Source organism: Esox lucius, chromosome 6, assembly GCF_011004845.1.
Source record: "Esox lucius isolate fEsoLuc1 chromosome 6, fEsoLuc1.pri, whole genome shotgun sequence".
Lineage (NCBI taxonomy): Eukaryota > Metazoa > Chordata > Actinopteri > Esociformes > Esocidae > Esox > Esox lucius.
Window position 1 is genome coordinate 9,838,160 of NC_047574.1, and position 25,839 is coordinate 9,863,998.

General features: G+C 40.7%; 1 protein-coding gene across 1 annotated transcript; it reads right to left on the reverse strand.

Moving 5' to 3' along the window:
* Positions 1-1,384: 1,384 nt before the first annotated feature.
* zmp:0000000760 (collagen alpha-1(IX) chain) lies at positions 1,385-25,448 on the reverse strand. The gene is made up of 27 exons (XM_010889056.4): positions 24,828-25,448; positions 22,605-22,715; positions 21,740-21,863; positions 19,337-19,730; positions 19,113-19,190; positions 18,799-18,894; positions 18,541-18,594; positions 15,905-15,958; positions 15,768-15,821; positions 15,625-15,678; positions 15,362-15,415; positions 15,203-15,256; positions 15,057-15,110; positions 14,517-14,570; positions 14,360-14,404; positions 14,199-14,252; positions 14,009-14,062; positions 13,867-13,920; positions 13,597-13,668; positions 13,474-13,509; positions 6,999-7,043; positions 6,835-6,867; positions 6,456-6,602; positions 5,174-5,350; positions 3,850-3,940; positions 3,251-3,328; positions 1,385-1,897 (listed from the first exon to the last, which is right to left on the reverse strand). The coding sequence occupies exons 2-27, from the start codon at positions 22,681-22,683 to the stop codon at positions 1,689-1,691; spliced, it is 2,298 nt and encodes a 765-aa protein (XP_010887358.3). The 5' UTR covers positions 22,684-22,715; positions 24,828-25,448; the 3' UTR covers positions 1,385-1,688.
* Positions 25,449-25,839: the final 391 nt, after the last annotated feature.

Consider the following 25,839-nt stretch of genomic DNA (forward strand, 5'->3'; position numbering starts at 1 on the left):
AAGATGGCCCTAACTAACAAGACAATTAGATTAAGAGAAAAATATGCCTATCATCACTGGAGAGAACAGGAGTCCTCAAACTATAGACAAAATCCACCAACACAGTTCCTCAGACTGGCAGGAGCTAACCAATGAGATTCAAGGGACTCTTTGGGGCACTCTCATCTTGGCTGTCATTGACAGCACGGCCAGGGATGTCAACAGCAGGTGGAAATATGTGGACGATCTCAATCTGGTCCACACATGTGCAACTGGAAATATCAACACACTACAGCAAGACCTAGACAACTGGAAATGTCAATACACTACAGCAAGAGCTAGACAACTAGAAATAACAATGCACTACAGCTAGACCTAGACAATTCGAAATATATATACGCTACAGCTAGACCTAGACAACTGACACATGGGTGCCAGCAAACAGCATGTCATGGAACACTGAAATTAGTTTCTTCTCATTCCCATATAGATGTGCTTGATGATACTATAGTTTACTACGCACACGTCTGTGTGCCTTGCAGAGTTCTAGTGGATAGCAAGCAAGTTGCTTTGTCTAAGTTAGTTATATTCCAGTATTGTAGTCTTGGCAAAAATGCTAAACCTGCTGCAAGGGAATTATAACTGGAATACACAGCCTTGGCGACTATCCAAACTATTCACTAACACAGAAGTCCTATTCCAACTATTTCAGTACGTAAAAATATAATCTATTCGGAAAGGGTGAAATTGATATATGCAAACTTGGTTTTGATGTGGAAGTGACTAAGTTAAATGGAATTGAGGAAATATGGGCTTTGAACAACATAACAAATATTTGAATTAGCTGTTAAAACATGAACAAATCCTGCACAGCCAGGGACAATATGTCTATGCACCATCCAGGCTCCATGCCTCATCATTGTCTAGCAACTCCTTTTATTTGTTCTGTTGTCTGCAAGCTAAACAGTGTTTGTGGGCCAGTACATATAGCAGTTGGTTGCTATAAAAAGCAGATCACCTAGGCAAGATGGGTTTTGAGACACATCTCCATCTTACCAGGAGTTGCTGCGATGAGGCTTTGAGTGTGAATATTGAGAGGAAGGGAAATGTTGTAAACATTTTAAGAAAAAATTATCTGTTTGGTTGTTCTTGGTAACTGCGAAATGGATCATGATGTGTTGTGCACCTCCAAGATAGGTCATTTGTCCGTTTTCATTGACAAGTCTTTAAAGTCAAAAGTTAGCAAAAATACTGTCAAAACACAATTGTGCTGCCTGTGTAAATGCAACTATTTCGACTTTGATATTCAGAGATTTGAATTTAATGCTGAGGTTCAACCATACACAACTAAATTATTACATGAATGAAACATTGGTACATTTGTGATAAGAAAACAAATAAGTAATTGTTTTTCAGAATTTTATTATAAAGAACAGTGACATCTGAAGATAACTGGGACTGATAAGAGATCAGTTTAAATAAAGAGTGTCAAATAGACTTTCAGGATATTTTTGGCAATTGACAGTTGTTTTAAGTCCAACAGTACATGTTTCTAGCGCATATTTGTTTAAGGCAAAAGGATGTATCTCAGTCTTTTAGAGTGGAGATTGAATGCATATTTACATTAAAGCATTTATTTATCAACAAAACTTCTCTCCCACGTTCCTCCGTCCCCGCTTTCATTCCAATCTAGAGTTTTCTATTTGCCTCTATGGACGTCTTCTCAACCTCTCAGGTGCGTTCTGAGGTGATCCAGTGGGGGAGTCATTGTTTAGCAGAGCACACCCAGTGGTTTGACACACACCAGGGACACCTCTGAGTCCCGGATGGCCTCTTAATCCAGGTCTTCCTACGTGGCCTCTCTCGCCCTCTCGTCCTTGTGTGCCATTGAAGGCTCTGCCAGGTCTTCCTCGTTGGCCTGTTTTATAAAGGAGGAGAAATGCATATTAGTAAGTGGGCAAGGAATGACTGTAACTACCAACTACTAGTTTACCTCCTGCGTGAAAAGGACAAACCACGTTTTCGCTTAAACATTCTGTGTAAGTGACAGATACCAAATTAATTCATTCAAAGTTGGTCTCTAAATAGCTTAATTTGCACAGAAGACCGCTGATGTCGTTTTAGTTTTTTACTAGCCTAACTTTCTGCAATGAGAAGGAAAGTAAATCACTGTCTTTGACATTCCAGTTTAATAACTTTATTTCAGTTTAAATATGTGAGGCCTTTTTTCTTCTATGTAATTAATTAATACATTTTGATTGCAGTCTTCAATGAACACAGACCAGTAACCTATAAAAGCAGCTTTTTTAATTGCAGCTCAGCAGTACCCTACTGATAGTGCCCAGGTCCCACATTTCCATTGCAATCCTGTCAGTAAATTCTGTTCTAACAAAATCATTTTTCCATTAGCCTACTAACTTTAAATAGTCTCATTCCTTCAATTGGCAACAACTACTCAAGGCTCCTATTTTCATTTTATTTTAGAACCAACCACTAACCCTACTGAAGATATCAGCCAACAGCAACAAAAATAAGAGAGTTTAAGATATGTATTGAATGTTGCTTGACCCATACATTGGCCGATTCAGATTTCTTTTTTTTCTTTTTTGTAACAGCAAAGACGATTAAAAGATCTGCATTTATTTTAACCAAAACAATTACTCCAATCTTTATTAGAATGCGGCAAATGTTTAAATGAGTGTAATTTGTGAAATTGCTGAATAAGTATGGATTACATTTTGTGTTCATTATTTGGTAAGCAGAATCAAACAGACGATTTCCAACAGGCAATAGAAGCAATATCTGTCTAATCTCTGGAGATACGCTGCATATGAATGTTTTATGAACCCTGATAACACTTTTATGAACCCATGCATAACACTTGTTTCAAGTTGGGTTTCTGCCTCTTCACTCTGAGACTAGGAAAGCCTTTTCTATATCTTCTCACTTCGCGATCTCGGTTTTCTAGAAATTAGGCTTTAGGTTTTGGGTTTGGACGAGGCTTTGACTTGAGCTTCAGCTTATCAGACTTGGGTTGGACTGGACCCCCATTTTCAGGTCTGATGAGAACTACTAATCAACAGTTGCTGTACCAACTGTTGTTCAGTTCGTACACCAATACAAGGGTTGAGGGCTCTTTTGTTGTATCATGCTTACAGCACTCGTAGTAATTACAATAGAACTGAGCTATTGTTGGATTTGTTTGATATGCTTTAGACAAATTATTCAGACAATGGGCTTCTAATAAAACAAAGTAGAATCATGGCGTTACCCTTAGGACCCTGGTCACCCATGTAGCCGGGTAGGCCATGGCCCTTAGCTCCCTTGTCTCCTTGGTCTCCTTGATCACCTGGGAACCAGACACAATGTTCATACCACATGTAGGACAAACAGGGAAACCCATGATACTGCGAGTACCACCCACCAATGTGCATGCCCCCAAGCTGGTACATCGGAAACAAGCTGTTCAGAATGATTAAAGACCAAGTATGTTACTGAGCTCATCGCTGTATAAATGTATAAAACCCCTTGTAAATATTCTTATATTTCATTTGCTTGGCTGATGAAATGTACTGTGTGACGTTATGCTAGGCCCCAAAACAATACTTCAGAATTCACCACCAGAACACACACAACTTCATGCTAATTAGAGTATATTCCATTCAACCTTTGGTTGTCATGGTATTTCTTTGCACAACTTGTAGGCAAACTAAGGATTAGTTATGTTGTTTACAGTTAAATAAAGACATGTTTTTGCATATCATTGACATCACAAACGTACTGTTATGGTGAACAACAATGGCTAAGAAAGACAAATACAATTTATGTTCTTCTAACATGTTTTCGTTCTTATTTTATTGTATTTCTCACCTGTTGGCCCTTGCTTGCCTGCGTCTCCAGCTTCCCCATAGAAACCTGGTTGTCCGATTTCTCCAGTCACACCATCAGTACCATCACTGCCCTAAAGTCAAAACATGTTTCAATGAGGTGTGCTTTGACACAGATACAATTTGAGACATTTACATAAACATATTTGAGGTTGTCAATTGGCAGGTAATCACCCTCATTCCCCTCTGTTATATTTGACCACATGTCTCTCTGTCTCAGTTCTCATTTACCATCATTGTCTCCCTACACACACAAAATATCTTCCAGTCATGTTATGTTAAAAGGTCCTTAAAGCTAACACAAAAGTCCTTAAAGCTAACACACAAGGTTGGTTCTCCTTCCAGTACTGGATGGACATGCCCCAAAAAACACTTACGTTTTCATTACAAGTTCATTCTGTCTCTTTTTTTCGTGATGCACTTGCCTGTTTTTTTTTATTTTTATTTGTAATCTTGTGCTGTCTGCCCTGACACATTTTTATGTTTTTTTGTGTTTTTGCCTTGTTGTCATCTTACTAGGCCTCCCTTCATGCAATGGGGTGGTGGTATCTGGCGTGGTGATCTCCTTTATGTTTCCATTTGTTGTCTGCTACTGCACCTACTCTGTGGCCAAGCGTCTTCTTGTCTGCGTTGTCCATTATGTGAAACCTTTTTCATCGCAGCCCCTTGCCCCGCAGAAGCCTTGTGCCTCTTTCCAGACCGTCATTGCAAATGAAATAAAATTTAATTGACCTGCAAAGGTCACAACGGGGGGGACTTTCATCATTTCATCAACTTTTATTGAAATGAGACTCTGTGGAATGTGAGTTTGAGGAACCTAAAAAGTGTCTGTCTTCTTGGGTAAGACATGCGGAAAAGGCTTTCCACTTGGGATGCTGGTTAATCCCTCCAAGAACTGTTCAACACAGTGCAAGTGCCTCATCTGTGACTTCTTATGTCTTCACGGGGACGTGGAAAGTTTCAGTGTTTCCATTCCGACCTATACTGCCAAACACAACGGCTGTCGCTCTCCGGGCTTTTGCAATATGTAAGCATTTTACTTGGCAACGGCCACACAGAAACATGATAATGTATGGAGTGCACACTTCAATAGGGCTCCTGAGCAGAACAGCCTGCACGTGTAATGAGGCTTAAAGGAATATTCCTTCATTCCTCTACAGTTTCTATGTTAAGCTTTTAGAGATTTACATCGTATTTTTTAATAGCTCGTTAGATATTCCGTGACATGCCACTGACTTTGGTTTCCACCAACCCCCACAGAGACATCGACAGCGACAGCCTGGTAACCTCTAACACGTGACACTCACTGGAGGTCCCGGGGGACCCTTCTGTCCTGTGGGACCTGGAGCACCCATGGGCACATCTCCGTAGAGAGGGCACACGGCGGCGCACGTCCTCTTTATGGAGTTGGCAAAAGTGGACATCTGTTCCAGGACCACTCTCTTGCAGACCTCGATCACGTGTTGAGCGGGAAGCGTTGGGCCCTGTGGAAACAAAAGTGTGACAGCGTCTGTCACTTTCGTCTGCGGACTGACGATCTGCACCATGACATAAACCCACGAGATGTGGGTGGCTCAGGGAAGGACAGAACAGGCTAGGATAGGGCTGGACAGGATGAGATGGGACTGGACAGGAGAGAACGAGGCTGGTCAGGACAGAACAGGGCAGTACAGAGTAGGACAGGATAAGATGGGGCTGGAAAGGACAGAACAGGGCCGAAATATTCCACTTTATTTAAATTGTGAATCTCCTAAACTATCAGCGATATTTAAACTAACTATGCACTTACTCTTAACCTAAAACCTAAACCTTTAACCTTACTCTTATTCTAACCCTGAACTTAATCCTAAACCTAACCGTAGCTAGCCATTATTACCCTAATCATTATTTCAAACCTAACCCTAATCACAGTATGACCATCTGTAGATAATCTATATGAGACTATAATAAAGTGTGACAGAGCCAACCAACGGTAAGCTGGGCTCTGTGTGGAGATGGGTGGTTGTACTTAATGAATGGAGAGAAAACACAGCCAACAATATTTCTTTAGACTCATTATAGATTTACAGCCATACAAAAGGCAACCCTTACTGTGATTTAAAAAAACAACACTAAGGAGAAACGATTTACAAGAATTCTCAACACCACTCTGTTGTCACACACAGGCCAATTACCATGACAACCATGTCTGTCAAGACCATCCGATGATGTTAGGCTGGGGGTTTCTTCTACATGTATATCATTTTTTAAATAATTGACATATTGTTGCCATGTAGGTTGGATACATGGTAACTTGTTTTAAATGGATCAGTCAGTGTTTAATTGCAAACGTATGCACCTTTTATTGTAAATAACCAATAGTGTTGCTGTTTGCTCAGTGCAGGCAGTTTCCAGGCCCTTTATCACTAGGGGTTTTTTGGTGAGTCATCCATTGCATGTGTGACTTCTGTGTGCTTTACTATGTGAGGCACAGCTGAGTTTGGCTATATTGGCTCTGTCTATTTTTCCATTTCAAACTCAAACTGTCCTCCTATTTCCATTTGAAACACATGTGGGGTACTCTGAAGATGGGGCCCTATCTGTCCTTACCGGTGGCCCTGGAGGGCCCTGAAATCCAACCGGTCCTCCGTCACCCCGTACCCCCTTAGTGCCCACCGGGCCTTTGCGTCCAGGCTCACCACCCGGTCCGCGCTTCCCCTGACCACCACTGGGACCCTGAGCACCCATGTCTCCAACCTAAAGAACAGGCAGAGAATAAAAGGGACGTTACCCTCAAACTACTGCTTGGCTGTTCACTGCCCAGGACCCAGCTGCAATGTCTCTCACATAGTCCCCATTTGGTAGCGCATTCCAAAATCACAGCATCGCTGGACATGTCTGATAGAACAAACATCTTATACAATGACTTATTGTTGAAGTATTTTTTTTTATATAACTATGAGACTGGAGGGCAAAGAAAGTATCTTACCGTGCCTTTGGGCCCCTTTTCTCCCTTTTCTCCCTGTGGAAAGTAAGTATACCCAGAATGAGAACAGACAGATAACAGACTTCATGAAGACTTTTCAAGCTGAGGTAGATCCAGTTGAGTATAGCTGAATTGTATACATGAATATCAAGGGATATTGAAAGTACCTTAGCGCCTTTGACACCTTGGATTCCTTGAATACCTGTATTTCCCTGTGAAATATAATTGACATGAAACAGATTACTAGAATACTGTGGCACATTTGACTTACATATTTCTGTCTGAACAGGTAGTCTTAGTTGACAACACATCATGTCCGTGTATAATTTCAAAACCCATGACTATTCTCACCGGAGTCTTCACTGTAAATAAATCTTCTAATGAATGAAGGTTTGATAAATACATGAATCATTTTAAATGACTCTAATTCATCTGGTCTTTGGAACAGCGTTTCTCTAACGTTCATTAATCGTCACAACTTTAATGGCTCAGGGATTTTTGCCATCTCTCTCTTCTCATCCAGGTGCCGGATTTATTTGTGTGTGCGAGATCCTATCCCCGGAGTCCTTTGCCTCTGTCCTGATGGATGGCGAATGTCAAATGAACAGAAATGTGTTTTATAGTGATCTCCTGTTCTAACTTCCTCTACAGTGGGGAGAACAAGTATTTGATACACTGCCGATTTTGCAGGTTTTCCCACTTATAAAGCATGTAGAAGTCTGTAATTGTTATCATATGTACTCTTCAACTGTGAGTGACGGAATCTAAAACAGTAATCCAGAAAATCACATTGTATGATATTTAAGTAATTTGCATTTTATTGCATGACTTAGGTATTTGATACATCAGAAAAGCAGAACTTAATATTTGGTACAGAAACCTTTGTTTGCAATTGCAGAGATCATACGTTTCCTGTAGTTCTTGACCAGGTTTGCACACACTGCAGCAGGGATTTTGGCCCACTCCTACATACAGACCTTCCCCAGATCCTTCAGGTTTCAGGGCTGTCACTGGGCAATACAGACTTTCAGCTCCCTCCAAAGATTTTCTATTGGGTTCAGGTCTGGAGACTGGCTAGGCCACTCCAGGACCTTGAGATGCTTCTTACGGAGCCACTCCTTAGTTGCCCTGGCTGTGTTTCGGGTCGTTGTCATGCTGGAAGACCCAGCCACGACCCATCTTCATTGCTCTTACTGAGGGAAAGAGGTTATTGGCCAAGATCTCGCGATACATGGCCCCATCCATCCTCCCCTCAATACGGTGCAGTCGTCCTGTCCCCTTTGCAGAAAAGCATCCCCAAATAATGATGTTTCCACCTCCATGCTTCACGGTTGAGATGGTGTTCTTGGGGTTGTACTCATCCTTCTTCTTTCTCCAAACACGGCAAGTGGAGTTTAGACCAAAAAGCTCTATTTTTGTCTCATCAGACCACATGACCTTCTCCCATTCCTCCTCTGGATCATCCAGATGGTTGCTAGTAAACATCAGACGGGCCTGGACATGCGCTGGCTTGAGCAGGGGGACCTTGCGTGCGCTGCAGGATTTTAATCCATGACGGCGTAGTGTGTTACTAATGGTTTTCTTTGAGACTGTGGTCCCAACTCTCTTCAGGTCATTGACTGGGTCCTGTCATGTAGTTCTGGGCTGATCTCTCACCTTCCTCATGATCATTGATGCCCCACGAGGTGAGATCTTGCATGGAGCCCCATACCGAGGGAGATTGACCATCATCTTGAACTTCTTCCATTTTCTAATAATTGTTGCTTTCTCACCAAGCTGCTTGCCTATTGTCCTGTAGCCCATCCCAGCCTTGTGCAGGTCTACAATTTTATCCCTGATGTCCTTACACAGCTCTCTGGTCTTGGCCATTGTGGAGAGTTTGGTGTCTGTTTGATTGAGTGTGTGGACAGGAGTCTTTTATACAGGTAATGAGTTCAAACAGGTGCAGTTAATACAGGTAATGAGTGGAGAACAGGAGGGCTTCTTAAAGAAAAACTAACAGGTCTGTGAGAGCCGGAATTCTTACTGGTTGGTAGGTGATCAAATAATAATGTCATGCAATAAAATGCAAATTAATTATAAAAAAATCCTACAATGTGATTTTCTGGATTTTTGTTTTAGATTCCATCTCTCAGTTGAAGTGTACCTATGATCAAAATTACAGACTTCTACATGCTTTGTAAGTAGGAAAACCTGCAAAATCGGCAGTGTATCAATTACTTGTTCTCCCCACTGTATGTTTCTACAGCAGGTCAGACCTCAGCTCCCTTTAGACTGGGATAGCTTTATAACAAATGGAAGCATACAAAGATTGACTTAGGAAGATGCAATCAGAGTATTATTACTATTTTACTGGAGCATTACTGAGGTCATGTGTAACACACATTGAGTGATGGAATTTTGACTATTGATAAAAACACTGGCTTCAGTAAACAAACTGACAATGGCTTGGGAGAATATTGATTTTCATATTCTAATCCCACTGATACATTTCTGAATGTGTAAACCGTCTAAGCGCTATTAACGTTCTTCAGATTTGAAAACTGACAATGGAAGGAGAACAAAGTTGGGATAAAACGAAAAAGCATTTGAAAGTCATATATGTCTGATCTCATGATCCATAGTTCTGAATGAGTGGAAATCATTTTAAAACAGTTCTGTTTTTAACGTGGACAGATGCATTAGTTGAACTTGGAAGATCTTTGATCCAACTACATCTGGGTTCTATGGATTCTGCATGGTTCTAACTTTACATGGGAAAATGTAGTTTCACTCTGTTAAATAATTGACATGTTTCCTGAAGAATAAACAGAAGCACTGACTTTATAACATACACATGATAGAGATTTCCATAAGAAAACCATCACCTAAAACACATATGACACAGTCCAAACCGCATGGAACAAAGCATGCTTTGAATTGAGTACAAGTAATCAAGAAAACAACAGGAACATGCCCAGAAGCAGCACTGGGGGGAATGGAGCGCCTGTGTGACTGGGCACTAGTGGGAAGAAATAAGCTAAGAACAGGCCCCTTGTCTACTCTAAATAAAAAAATATGCAATGAAAAGACAGGTAATACATTTTGTCTCCATCTTTAGAGATGGATTTATGGTAAGTCTGATGCTTTGCATGACCTCTTTGTGACTGTGCACATAGTCGCAAAGTCTTGGTAGTGGATTAAATGGAGCTAGTCTCCTTATAATGTCAGTACAGCTTGCACTGTATGTTATATTCCAAAGAGCATGATCCAAACTCATTGACACTGCTGGCAAATTGGTGTAATTTGCCAGTTTCACCTTTAAGACTTTTAAAATACACTGGATACTTATGCAACCAGGTTATTGTGAGTTTGTTTTTTTTCTCAAAAATGTCAGTTTGTTTTTCAATTGAATTGTTCACATTATAGGTCACATTAAAGGTGGAAAAGGTTCTGACATGATTTATCTTTGTCTCATTCTTTTACATCACAAGAACCTGGCATTTTAACGGGGGGGTGTAGACTTTTTAGATTCCGTCACTCACAGTTGAAGTGTACCTATGATAAAAATGACAGACTTCTACATGCTTTGTAAGTGGGACAACCTGCAAAATTGGCAGTGTATCAAATACTTGTTCTCCTCACTGTATGTATGTGCTCCCAAAAAAGATCTAAGGAATAGATGGCACACAGAAATAAAAGTACCATTCCAGCAGGTAAATAGAACGACCCAACGGAGTTGGGATGGGATACCTACTGGTGAATGTTGAATAGATTCATTTCAGGAACAGCATATTTCCCAATGCTCACTTTAACAAAGTTCCAATTGGTTGCTGAAGCAAGGAACAACGGAGGAAACCAAATTCCTACATTTGTACTTACCAGCAGAATTGAAAGTGATCGTATCTGATTTAGTAAACAATTCTACAACAGTTTTACGCAGACCAGGAGATCACCATGGACCAGTTGTTGTTCACGTATGTACTGTTGATAAATCATTTTTTAAATCAACTAATAGGTCCTTTAGGTCCTTTAATTTTCACTCTATATTAATTACATCAGTATGTACTTAATATGTAAAATTCACGCGTAGTACATACGTTGGTATAAGATGGTATAATAAGTAAATAAAACCAAGTACATGCTGTTCTCCAGGTTCCACGGTCTTAGTTTGGACTGTCCTGCTATAGATCATGTTACCTTCTACAAATACCTTGGGATTTGTGTAGATTACAAGCTGCCTTTTAAAACACACATTGATTATCTGGTTAAGAAATTAAAGGTTAAAATGTGTTTATTCATTTATTTATTTAGTAGAAACAAATCATGTGTGACATCATGTCTGTCTTCACAGAAATAGTGTAAACCACTTTTATGTCCCTGTTAGATAATGGGTATGTGCTATATAGGCCTGCTTCAGTATTGAAACCATTACATTCAGTCTTTCATGCAGATCTGCTTTCTATTACCGGTGTGAACTTTTGCACACATCATTGTCTCTTTTACACTTTGATTGGCTGGGACTCCCTAACTTCCAGAAGGACCAGACACTGGTTAATGTTTGTATATAAGCCTGTCTGGCAGAACATTCCTAACTATCTCACCAAAGAAATTCACTGGATAAACAGCAGCTATTAGACGCACTAACAAGACTGGGCAGTAGTAGAGATTCTGCAGGCTAACCCAGAGTTAGGTAAAACTGCCCCTGACCCATGGAATGCCTTAGAACCATTGGTGCTTATAAGGCAGATCACATGTTTCATACAAGACCTTTTCACTGTTAATTGTGATTTATAGTTAATGTGCGTGCTTCCAAACCTTGTATATCTTTTTTCTATACATACTATATATGTACAGTTAGGTCCAGAAGTAATTGAACACGGACACCATTTTTTTTATTTTGGCTGTCTACCAAAATATATTCAACTTACAGTAATATAATGAATGTGGACTTATAGTGCAGCCTCTCAGCCTTAATTTGAGGGTATTCACATTGAAAATGGAGGAAGGGTTTAGGATTTACAGCTCTTTAAGTTTTGTCTTCAGCAAGTGAAATGGATGCTTGATCGGGTTGAGATCAGTTGATTGACTCTGCCATTGCAGAATATTCCACTTCTCTGCCTTAAAAAAACTCCTGGGTTGGTTCGCAATATGTTTTGGGTCATTGTCCATCTGTAAAGTGAAGAGCCGTCCGATCAACTTTGCTGAATTTGGCTGAATCTGAGCAGACAATATGTCCCCATACACTTCAGAATTCGTCCGGCTGCTTCTGTCACATCATCAATAAACACTAGTGACCCAGTGCCACTGGAAACCATCACACTGCCTCCACCATGTTTTACAGATGATGTGGTATGCTTCGGATCATGAGCCATTTTCTATACTTTTTTCTTCCCATCATTCTGGTACAGGTTGATCTAAGTTTCATCTGTCCAAAGAATGCTGTTCCAGAATTCGGCTGGCTTTTTTAGATGTTTTTTGGTAAAGTCTATTCTGGCCTTTCTATTCTTGAGGCTTATGAATGGTTCGCACCTTGTGGTGAACTGTCTGTAGTTGCTCTCGTGAAGTCTTCTCTTTATGGTAGACTTGGATAATGATATGCCTACCTCCTGGAGAGTGTTCTTCACTTGGCTGGATGTTGTGAAGGGGTTTTTCTTTACCATGGAAAGGATCCTACAATCATCCACCACTGTTGTCTTCCGTGGACGTCCAGGCCTTTTTGTGTTGCAGAGCTCACCAGTGTGTTATTTTTTTCTCAGAATGTACCAAACTGTTGATTTGGCCACTCCTAATGTTCCTGCTATCTCTCTGGTGGATTTGTTTTTAATGAAGCTTGAGGATGGCTTGTTTCACTTGCATTGAGAGCTTCTTTGACCGCATGTTGTTGGTTCACAGCAACAACCTCCAAATAACGAATGCCACACCTGGATCAACTCCTGACCTTTTGCCTGCTTAATTAATGAAGAACTAACGAAGGAATAGCCCGCACCAGTCCATGAAACAGCTTTTGAGTCAACTGTCTAATTACCTTTGGTCTCTTGAAAAAGAGGGGGCTACATTAAAGCAGAAAGACACATGAACAAACAACAACTGAAGACAGCTGCAATAAAGGCTGGCAAAGCATCACAAAAGAGGAAACCCCGTGTTTGGTGATGTCCATACGTTCCAGACTTCAAACAGTCATTGCCTGCAAAGTACTCTTGACAAATTATTAAAAATTAATTTGATTTATGATTGTGTTAATTTGTCCAATTACATTTGACCCCCTGAAATAAGTGGACTGTGTATGAAAATGGTTGCAATTCCTAAACGTTTCATACAATAGTTTTGTTCCACCCCGAGAATTAAAGCTGAAAGTCTGTACTTCAAGTGCATCTCGGTTGTTTAATTTCAAATCCATTGTGGTGGCGTACGGAGCCAAAAGTACAAAATGTCACGTGTCCAAATATTTCCGGACCTAGCTGTATCTTTCATATGGATGTAATACAGGGCTTAACTGAAAAAGAACCCTCGTTCTCAGCTTGATTTCCTTGTTTAAATAAAGGTTAAATAAATAATGAATGCTTTTACACATGACCTCATCACTCTAGTTCTATCACACTTCATCAATGAACTCCTTACTGTACACTCCCAGCAGTACAGTAAGTGAATAAAGTTTATTACCTTGGGGCCCGGCCGGCCAGGTAGTCCCATATGGCCCTGTTGGACAAACGGCATGCTTTAGTGATTTGGAGAGAACAAACTTGTATTTCAAAGAGTTTACGAGTCGTCATCCAGAACACTCACCACAGGTCCTGGGGGTCCAATAAATCCGGGTCTTCCTGGCTTTGCTGCTGACCCTTTATAACCTCTGGGGCCCTGGAAAGAGGAGCGTTTCTTAAATTTAGCAGGGCGGAACTATTAGCTCTAGGATGGCAATCGCTATACGTAGATGATGGTAGAGAAGGGTAGTTGGGACGGTGTGTCAATACCTTGCATTATTTCAATATGTCACTGAAGTGAGATGTGCAAAGATGTGCGAAGATGTACGAAGACGTGAAAGACGATTGGACTTACAGTTTGGCCTTGAGGCCCCATCTCCCCTGCTGACCCCAGCATTCCTTTCTCTCCCTGTTGACGGGAAAAACAAAAACCTTTATTACTGCACATGAATTTAACTAACAAAAAGAACCATTGATTGCTGAGAGAGATCTGTTACCATTATTCCAAATGTTCCACTTCTGCCGTCCGGGCCCTGTGGTCCTTGGTAGGCCTTGAGAAGGGATGGTGAAACCACAGATCAGATACGGACACAGTCGCTGGCTCCTTAGGCCTCATAATGGAGTAATATACAGGCTGCTGATGTTCTAAATGTAGAGCATTACTCTAAACAGCAGTTTGGAAGGTACCTCTATTCCTGGGTCCCCATCTCTACCAGGCAAACCAGGATCTCCAATAATGCCCTGAGGACAAATGGTGTTCATTTGTTATTATTCCTAAAGGCTTGTCCATCAATGGTCCATCTCTTAAATATATTACATTTATTCAAATGTTAATCCAAATAATTCACCTTTGGTCCAATGGTGCCGTATCTTCCTTTTACTCCTTGGGTTCCCTGATGTTGACAGACAAATGTAATATGTCAATGTAATTTAATAAAGCAATATATAAAACACAGTGCAGCAGTGGAACTGTTTGCATGGGCTGTTAGGAAGTGGCATACATACAGGTTTGCCTTTTTCTCCAGCAGCTCCTGTCTCTCCAGGATCACCCACAATCCCCTGTTACAACACAGAACATTGATGTAAACACAAACCACATGTGGGATTAAAACCAAACCAATTGACCATTGTGAAAACCCTTTGGCTTTATATTTATTCTTCTGAAATGAGATACAATTTCTTTTCAGCTTGTTCCTGTTTGTTGTGACTAGAGATTTTTTTATGTTTCACTTAGGACTTCTTAATCTACAGTGAAGCTAAAGGACAGTACATACAATAAATTGACCTCCAGCTAGTCTTGCCATTAAAAAATCACTAGGATAAAAAGAAGCTACTGTTACTTGATTAATAAAAAACTAATCTCAAACCAAGCCACATGTACCAGTGTTGTTTGTGGAGAGAGCACAAGTGCAAAAACAATATTCCCTCAAATATAAAAATTATTAATCTCCTCTGTGTGAATGCATGATGGCTTTTAAAATTGCTCCAGCGTTGTAGATACAATATCCATCATCATAACAAGTGGGATTTAGTCCGAAAACGTACCTGTTTTCCCTTTAGCCCATGATGCCCTTCAACACCAGGGGCTCCTTTCTCTCCCTATAAATAAGAATAAACGTATACAGTGTCAGGCAAATTCAATAATTAATAGATGAATAAGATATTAATGTAATAATAATGCAAATATTCACCTTTACTCCCATAAAACCTGGAATTCCTTCAAATCCAAGTGGACCTGGATTACCCTTCAAGAAGACAGAACATGTAGTCAACAATGATAACACAGATGCTAGTTGGGACATATTGCTATTATACAGCAATATATGTCTCCGTTCTTTAGATAAACATACCATTTCTCCTTTCTCACCGGTCGAACCCAGCTCTCCAGCTGATCCCTGAGTTCCCTGAAACCATTGTCAACATATCCAAATGAGACCCAGTCAATCTTCTGTTAAATAGTACAAGCCTGACACTCAGGAAAACCGCAGTCATTAAAAGTAAGCAACTTGGTAACATTTTTCATCCATGCATATTTAGAATTTCATAGGCCTAGCAGAAGCTGTGGCCGACTACGTTTGAAGGGACAATATCGTTCATTCTGAACCCAAATTACCTTGAAGCCTGCAGCTCCTTTCAATCCCTTCAGACCTTTAGGACCTCGGTTGCCCTGAAACACCGCAGCTAATTAGTACCTCTACACAGTGACACCACAAACAAGTGAAGAAGATCACAGATGTGTGTTGGGTGGTGGTTTACATCTAAGCCGTGAATTCCTCTCATTCCCTTGTTTCCTTTGATTCCTTCATTGCCCTGGGAGAGAGAGGTTCTTGTTATCCACAGCCAAAGACATTGACTCAAAAAAGGGACAGGAAGTGATGTGGTGTCGGTCTTACCTTAGGACCTGGCTCCCCAAGGTGGCCGTAGTCACCCGTCTGTCCCCGCCCTCCCTGCAGTGGAACACAACATTTAAGTAGTTATGAGAGAGACTCGGGAAGCAAGGACATTGTAGGAGAATTCAAGTTAGCATGAGCATCTGTGTCGTGAACACTCACTGTAAGTTGCTCAGGATAATGTGACGAGAATTTAAAAATTCAATCTCGAACAAGGAAGCTCATGCTTTCCTATTTTCCTATTTTTCTGTTTTGCTCAGTGTTCATGCACGGCTACAACATAACTAGATGTGAAATAATCAATTATGAAATTATTGAATTTGAGCAGTGTGTCCCAGACGTTCATTGTAACTGTTATTCAGTAGTCTTGGCCAGTGGAAACTGGCGCTGACTGATGGCATAAGACAGGTCAGACATTCAAGCAAAGAATATTGGCATTTCCCCATCTGTCAAGGGTGTAGGCATGACAGTAAATTATATTCATTCAGTGGAATATACAAAATCAATCCAAGCGCTTTAGGGTATCATAACAACCATATCCCTTTGATGAGACTGTAGATGTTTACAGATTGATGAAAAGTTAACATGGGCTGTGACAGTGGTACAGGGCGACCGTTACGACGTGTCAAATGTTTACTTTCAACGAAGATCTCATTAGCGGGAGAACGGCTGAGCCCCAGAAAAACTGAGCTAGTGTAGGCCAGAACTTATGACCCAAAGAAACATATGTCTTAGTTAAGGGAGTATTTAAAATTGCATGCGTTCTGTTGAGGATTGCGTTTACATCCTGACCCTTCTAAGATTTGTGTTGGCCTTTGAATTGGGGATATTCCACTCAGTCAACCCAAACGTCAATCCTTTTTGGCAGCATGGTCCAACCCAGTTCCAGCTACTCTACCATCCTGTATGTTCCTTTCAGTCGAACACTAATCTGGGATACAAGATCATAATAATAAGCAGGTCAAAAACATAAATTAAATAAGTTATTTCTGGGGCTGGAGAAAAGGAAACCTACAGGAGCGTAGCTCTCCAGGAACAGTGTTTGCATGCCGTTGCACCTGTTCATTCAACCATCTCACTTCAGACCACTTAATGCACACTCAGCTGTTAAAGAGGCTAACTTGGGAAACGCGAGATGCTTCACCCATAAGCTGTGTCTGTGAACTCCATAACTTCCCAGTGTTTTTTAGAGGGATTAATGTGTGGCGGGGGCTAATGGAAGGACCACCCACAAACCCATGATGATGTCGTATCAGAGCCAGGAAATGCCCTCCATAGGCGCCAGTGGGGGTGGCTGTAAACACGGTTGTGCTCCGTGACTTGCCCACTGGCAGGGGGTGAGGGCACCACTGACTCACAAAAAACAGATGTTGGCTGCCAACTGAGCTCTAGAAACAGTCCCCATCCATCCGCCTGTCTACGACTGAGACCCAGCGTAGCCAGGTCTGAGTCCCGGGCAGCAGAAATGCCTTGTTAAATGCCAAGCCAACTACTCGTTTCTGCTATCCAAGACAAGTTCTCTGTCTTAACAAACCCACTGCTAGCCTTGCACACTATCGGGTACATTTTCTCTGTTCTCTGGGTTGTGTTTAAAAGACATTAGGCATATTGACTTCAGCATACTACTGAGAACTGGAGCTACATCAAAGAGATAAATTAGTTTCGAATGGATATAATCTTGTCTACTGCCTGAAGCCTACAAGCATGGTTATTTTCTCATAGTCAAATGGGTATATGTAATTGAATCCCGATGTAGAGAGAATGCCATGTCCTTTAATTAAACTGCTTAGTAAACATATTTTTCATTGCTCTGCATTGGATGGGTTCTCCATTGTATTTAAGTTGGGTTGTGTTCTCGAGTCATACCAGTATTCTGACAATGACAAACCATTCTTCTTTTCCAGATCTGAGTGTTTAAGAAACAAAGTCCAGAAGTATGATGTTAATAACTACGATTACTATATGATAAATAAAATAATTAACAAACAATACTTGTTATGTACAAGTTACGTTAGCTTGCAAGTAACAGAACATTCATTATTCAACATTTGGAAAATAATTTACACAATTCATTATTGTTTTCCACTGTGTAGGGGATTCATCACGTTCAGATGAATTAGGTTTAGTATGCATTTCAGCGTTAGGGTTAAACCGGACACTTTATGACAAAAAGTGTATTTACTCTCCATTGCAAGTAAGCTCTGTATTGAAACACGCATATATCTTACACCACTCTACAATTACCTTATCTTTCACCTTGCATTCATTATAGTTTGGTGTTTCCCTAAGACACAGATGCATTCAGTCTTGCCGATGTGAGTAAATGCCCAGTGTTTGCCGTTTCTAGGCGTCCCTGCTGTTGCTTCCAGCCCTGTTTCCATCATGATGTCTCTGAGTTATGCTTCCATTGCCATTTTCCACAACTTCACTGCTGTCCTGCAGGCAGGGGTTTTCCTGGGCTCTTTACACTGTGGTAACCTCTACAGTCTCTGTACTGCTACTCTAGTGCAGCCGAACATCTAAATGCCTGTATTACTGTGCAACAAAAGAGCATTCCAACTTACAATTCCAACTCCTCAAAGTCCTTAGTTGTTGACCCTTACAGAGAATAGTTCACCTTTAACACTGCATGGCCTTACCCAGTTGCCTAGTCTTCCTGGCTCTCCTGTGTTCCCTGGGAGACCTCTGTGACCCTGCAGAAGGAGATATGATGTAGTAATAGTTCATATTTGCTATCAGACTGAGAGGACTTGACAGGTTAGCATGTAGCTTATTTGGGCCTAAACTTATCATGTAGCTTGGTCCCAACTCTTCAAGCTAGGTTTGGCGTGCCAAAATAATAGCTCTAGCACCGTAATGGATAATGTAGGACAATGTAGAGTAATAGCTATAGGTACCTTTGGTCCTGGGGGTCCCTGGTTGCCAGGCTGTCCGTGCATACACTTACAGGTGGCCTTTCCCGCTGTCAGGCCAATCTCAGCATACCCTCCACACTGAGTCAAACATAATGGCAAGTAGTAGAATTCATTGAATATAATTCACTAATCCAGCAGCATCTTTTATTAATCTTCTGCAAACCCTACTCCCTAGAAGAGGTCCGCCAACAATATGGGACACATCGAGAGAACAGGCCACAGGTGAGAAGATACACTTTAATATTTAAATCAACCACTGATGTTCAACCACCCTCTGAACCTCTCATCCAACTCACCACACTGGAGAGCTCACAGCAGCCTTCTGAGTAGGCCTTCTCTGGATCGCAGGAAACATCCATCTGCTGGAGGTCTACCTAACCACACCAGGACATTGTGGTCGGCGTGCAGTCGAATAAATGCTGCCTTTATCAGTTAAAACTACATTTACACAATACAACGTGCTATTAAATTTTAAAAAAGAGAACCCGTCATGATTTGGTCTGAGTATCACAGAACTTACTGAGGTGGTTCGGTCTCCCGCTGCCCTCTTAATGATGTAGGTGGAACCCTGGCTGATGACAGGTCTGGGATCGTCGATGGGCTCCACGCTCACCTCCTCGCAATCCACCAGAAGCCTGACCTTGTCGCCCTTGACCTGTAGCGCCAACTTGTGCCACTCGCCATTGAACAGCTTCTCCACTCGATGGAACGTGCGCAGCATCTGAGTGCCGTGCGGGCTGGTATAGAAGAAGTCCAGAGAGCGCGTGTCGCCCTGGAAACGGAGGCCCACCTGTTCACGTCCGTCGGGGTCGCTGACCTGCCACAGGTTCCAGGACCTCTGGGCGGTGGCCTTTGTCAACTTAAACGTGGCGATGACAGAGTAGTCGGAGGGGAGTCCGTCGGGGTACACCTCCCTGTGACGTGACAAACAGGAAGCATTAGAAGATACTGAATGAAGTTCCAAAATACATTCGATTCTCCTTTAGAACAAGCACTGGCGCTTATAGTGTGATTGTATTCAGAATGTAGAACATTTTTGCCAACCCAGTTTGCCTGTGACACGCTGAAACTTAAGATTTTTAATTGTCGTTTCTGTGTATAATGTTTATTTGCGTGTTTGTTTGTGTTGTTTTGCGTGTTGTCTTGTATTCTTGCAATTGAATGCATTTGGCAAGGTTGTCATTGAAATTGAGCGTAGGCTCTCAATCAACTTACCAGGGTAAATAACAATGGAATAAAAAAAAACTAATACAATAATGAGATACTTTTAAAACAACTGAATCAGTGTTGCACAAGCTTAACATTTGTTAGCTTTTTCCACTGCTGTTAAACCCCTGCTTTTGGTCTCAAAGCCACCCTGGTTGGAAACTGTAGCTCATTCAATCTATAAATGTTTTCAATCAGAAAAGGCCTGTTGCATAACCCCATCATCATCATCCCCTCTCCCTCTCTGGCTTTATATCAAGCCAGATCCTTCCTATTTGGCTTTCTGATTCTTTACTTGGATGTTTTACAACATTCTTTGTGTCCACGATTTGTGGATGATTTACAGTAAGGTACTTGTACTGCTCAATATAATCATCTTTTATTTGTCAGCCATTGAACATTTATTTAGGACAGCTTTGTTGGCCACAGCACAAAGAGGAAAATACCTCACAAAAAGATTAAAGATGCAGTCCAGGATGTTAATCACATGCAAATTTGAACATATTGTCAGAAATCTTAACATATGAATTGCATTCAAATATCACACGAAGAAAAATATATAACTTTTTTTCAGAATGAAATAAAAATGTTGCCCACATTGGGACCAGTTTTGGCCTTTGAGTACTTCTTTAAAACTACTGGCTAAAATTAGACAAAAGCTCTGGATCAACACATCTGATCTTTGTTATTTGAAAATGTAAAATTAATTAATTGTGTTACACCTAGCACTTACTATGTTATGATATAAACACAATAGAGTCCAAATACATGTTTCCATTGTAGTCTTAACTACTTTAACAAAGGATATTCAATGCCCCACAAAAATGAGTAGACAAGCCACATAAATTAGAAAGTAAGCATACAGCTCCAGTTGTGGTGGTCATTTTGGTCTTTTGTCTTTATCTTGTCCAAAGTCTGACTTTCATTAAAAACAATTAGAAATATGCATTGTGATCTGACAGTGATCCAATCATGTAGGTGTAAATACATACAATTAGGATGACAGGACAGATCAAAGGACCCGGGTTAGAAAAAGTTATAAATGGGAAATGGGACATGTCTATGACCTATTTCTTCCTGGAGGATAGCCCTCCTCCAGCTAATGACCACAGTTAGCATGCAGAAACATGACGAGCCACAAGGAGGTGCTACTGTGCTATATGGTAAGTCATCCCCAGTTGACCAGCCCAATACAGGGTTCTTGGGCTGCAACCAAGCAATTAATCCAGGATGCAATGTTGCAACATCCCTGGGATATAATGCCTTAGCCTGCTGTGCAAGTTGGCTAGCCTAATGCGTTTTGACTAACAAACATTATCATGCTATTCCACAAATGAGTCAGCCACTATATCAAATCAGTTATTTTGAAGTGGACATAATTTCACTGAGTACAAAAAGGGGGTGGAAACTGTTGTCAAATAAAGACCAAGAATGGAGATGATACAATGAATTACTCTGGGAAACTCGTCTCCTCTATAATAATGTGTTTTTACATTTCCACAGTGTTATGCCCCACTGAGTTTACCCTGTGCAGGCTGGTGTGTTTTTTTTGGAATGCCAGGAAAATTCTGTTCCAGCCCAGAAGGGTTTTCCTTTGTTAACATCTGTCATCCTCTGCCCATCTTGACATATGTTTTATTTGAAACCAAATTAACAAACTAATCAAATACCATTCTAGCCATATAATTTGCATTTTCTATGTGCATTCAGGCAGTACCTCATGGTTTTCCGTAGGTGGATGGTAGGGTTCACACGATAGGCAACTGAATCAGGCTCAGATCCGTTCACTCTCCTCACCCCTCTGGACTCAGACACACGGAATTCCTCCAGCATATCATAACCTCAGAGCAAAGACATGCAGCTCAGTATTTCACCAGTGCGATTTGAACAGTGTTAGGCATTGAATGATGAGGATCTGGATGCATTGTTGGACATCAAACACATAATTTAACAAAGTCGTAGTACATCACACAAAGCAGTGGGGGTTGGTATGTGGAGGGACTGATACGCTGTAATTCGCTATAATTCATAGCGAAATAAATCAAACAATAATTATGAGTATTGACTGGCAATTCGCTATTTCTTTAATCAGTGTTGCTCTGCAGGAACTCTCTGTAAAATAATCAGTTTTACTGATTACAAGTACTCAGTGCAAAAGGAAGTTACACTTGGCACAAAATGAATTAAGTTGACTTTTCATAACTCCCTCAGTAGAAGGCTGTCATTTAACTCAGAAAACAGGAAGTCGCTGTTGTGACTTATCGCTGACGTCATTTGGGGGTTTCCGTGGTAAGTTCTGTTCAGGTAAAATCACAGACAGACCAGAGGAAAAGCTCTGGAGTGAGAGTCCACAGGCTCTTCTGGGGATTCTATGACTTGATGTACCAGTGCTGCCACCTACTGCTCATGCTTGAGATAATGGATCAAATAATATTGCACGGCATATGTCATCGTTTCTTACACCTACCAACTTGGCAAGAAAGAAGATTTAGACAGCCTTAAGAAAAGCAGTCAATCAACAGCTATATTTAGACCCAAAATAAACAGAAAAAAATACAAAAAAGTCCTTGTATCACACTTACTTGGCAATTCCTGGCATTTGGTCAATCCAAACAGGGTTAGAAGAACTGGGAAAATCAACATCTCTTTAAATGCTGCCATTTTCAAAATGTGATGTCAGGGATTATATGTGCCTGTAAAAGTACAATAAGCATGGCTCTTAGTTCAAGGTAATACCATTGAAATGTTAGCAACTGTTCTATAAATTAGGCCAATGACCATCTAATGAGAAACAATACACTGTTTAAATGCCTAATCAAATTAAATATGGAAAGAATATGTAAAATAACATTCTAGGAGAAATGGTGATTTCAGAAAACTGCAATTATATCCATCTTATCATTATGTTTTACAGCTCTGTGTGTCTATACATCAGCACTGGATTTGGACCTACTTTTTCATGTGGAGTTACAGTGGGGCAAAAAAGTATTTAGTCAGCCACCAATTGTGCAAGTTCTCCCACTTAAAAAGAGGAGAGAGGCCTGTAATTCTCATCATAGGTACACTTCAACTATGAGAGACAAAATGAGAAAAAATCCAGAAAATCACATTGTAGGATTTCTAATGAATATGTACATTCCTCTGTAAAACAAGTATTTGGTCACCTACAAACAAGCAAGATTTCTGGCTCTCACAGACCTGTAACTCCTTCTTTAAGAGGCTCCTCTGTCCTCCACTCGTTACCTGTATTAATGGCACCTGTTTGAACTTGTTATCAGTATAAAAGACACATGTCCACAACCTCAAACAGTCACACTCCAAACTCCACTATGGCCAAGACCAAAGAGCTGTCAAAGGACACCAGAAACAAAATTGTAGACCTGCACCAGGCTGGGAAGACTGAATCTGCAATAAGTAAGCAGCTTGGTGTGAAGAAATCAACTGTGGGAGCAATTATAAGAAAATGGAAGACCTACAAGACCACTGATAATCTCCCTCGATCCGGGGCTCCACGCAAGATCTCACCCCGTGGGGTCAAAATGATCACAAGAACGGTGAGCAAAAATCCCAGAACCACACGGGGGGACCTAGTGAATGACCTGCAGAGAGCTGGGACCAAAGTAACAAAGGCTACCATCAGTAACACACTACGCCGCCAGGGACTCAAATCCTGCAGTGCCAGACGTGTCCCCCTGCTTAAGCCAGTACATGTCCAGGCCTGTCTGAGGTTTGCTAGAGAGCATTTGGATGGTCCAGAAGAGGATTGGGAGAATGTCATATGGTCAAAATAGAACTTTTTGGTAAAAACTCAACTCGTCGAGACTCTAGAGGAGATCTGCATGGAGGAATGGGCCAAAATACCAGCACCAGTGTGTGAAAACCCTGCGAAGACTTACAGAAAACGTTTGACCTCTGTCATTGCCAACAAAGGGTATATAACAAAGTATTGAGATTAACTTTTGTTATTGTCCAAATACTTATTTTCCACCATAATTTACCAATAAATTCATAAAAAATCCTACAATGTGATTTTCTGGATTTTTCCCCCCTCATTTTGTCTCTCTTAGTTGAAGTGTACCTATGGTGAAAATTACAGGCCTCTCTCATCTTTTTAAGTGGGAGAACTTGCACAATTGGTGGCTGACTAAATACTTTTTTGCCCCACTGTATATTGTCATAAAATAACATGAAATCATGTCCAATCAAAATAATTTAATTAAATATACATAACTACTTTTAAGTATCAACTTTATACACTGCTTAGACTGAGCCCACTGGAGTACTGGCCCCTCAAATGATCAACTCTTTTAACTCCTGTGACTATCAACTCCTGTGACCATCAATTCATGCAACTATTGTGTAGTTGCATGAGTATTGTGGAGCTCCTGCATGAATATGTAAACAGAAATGGACTCTTATTACACCATATCATATCATGTGCATACTTTTCTCTTTCAACCCCAGAATAGGACTGAGATTTTTTAGAACTCTTATTTAATTAAATGCTCGAGAAAAACTTAATTATGAGAACTTTAAGAAAAAATCGACTGTACAGAATTCACGCAGCTATTCTATAAGAGAATACCTGCACAAATCAAATGAGATAAAATACTACATTAATTAGATGATATATGTCCACAATAAATCAATGTCTTATTGCTGTAAATGAGGTTAACATATCCTTGAGGTTATCGTAGCAAAAAGACCAAACACAAAACTCAGCATCATATTTCAATAAAATGATCTTACGAGGTAAATATACATAAACATATATAACTGTAGACAGCACTGTAAAAATCACTCACATATTCCTGAAAGAGAGGCCCCGATGTGGACTGCAGACGGTTCCTTTACAGTTCCCGCAGTGAGGTTATAACAAACGTTAAAGTGGCATCCCTAGGCCAAACCTCGTCTTGAACAGGAGGACCATTCACTCTGAGAGTTGCAGGTCTCCCGAGGACCTGACCCTTGCGCTCCACTCTACCTTCAGTCCCGAGGGGATCTGAACTCACCCATAGGTCTGCTGAAACACATTTTATTGCAAGCAGACTTCTCAGGAAATCTATTAACTCTCCCTTTCTTACTTCACTCGTGTAGGCCTTTGTTGCTGACACATGATGTAGATTACTGCTTTCATGCATTATTGTAATGGGATATCATGGACTGAATTTGAATTTGAAAGCACAATGGCAATCTATCCATCCATTCCCTCATATGTCATGTCCTCTGGTGCCTGTAGTTGCCTAAACATTAGATATCCATGAATGGCCTAATTGTTGTTTGCATATTAACTTATTGCAGTTCACCTATGTTCATTATTTTAGGTAGAAACTGTAAAATAAAATAAAATAAAAAGGCCTAACCATTGTTGGTTAAATGGGCACAGTCATCAGCTGTCGTTTTCCCAGCACAGTCATCAGCTGATTCCCACTGTTAAAAACATGTGGTATGTCGCGGCTACTCGCAAGATGCCCTATGCAAACAGTCTGCATGCAGGGAATGGCGCTGCTGGGATATCATTCATTATTACACCAAAGTGAACCTGGGCATAAGGTCTATGAAGTATCAGCCACTCTGGTCTGATTAAATGAGTTTGACTGAAGTCAAATGTCCCGATAGACTTTCATTGATCACAAGCTGAATTTGTCACCTAAATACACTTTTTTATGGCACCTTGCAATTAATGGCAGGTTTCTATTGACCCAATTTTAAATCTCAGACATGCCACTGTGCAAACCTCATTCCATTAGTGACCCTTAACGTGTAATACATTTTATTTTACAATTGTGGTCAATGCAGTTACTACTATTCCTCATG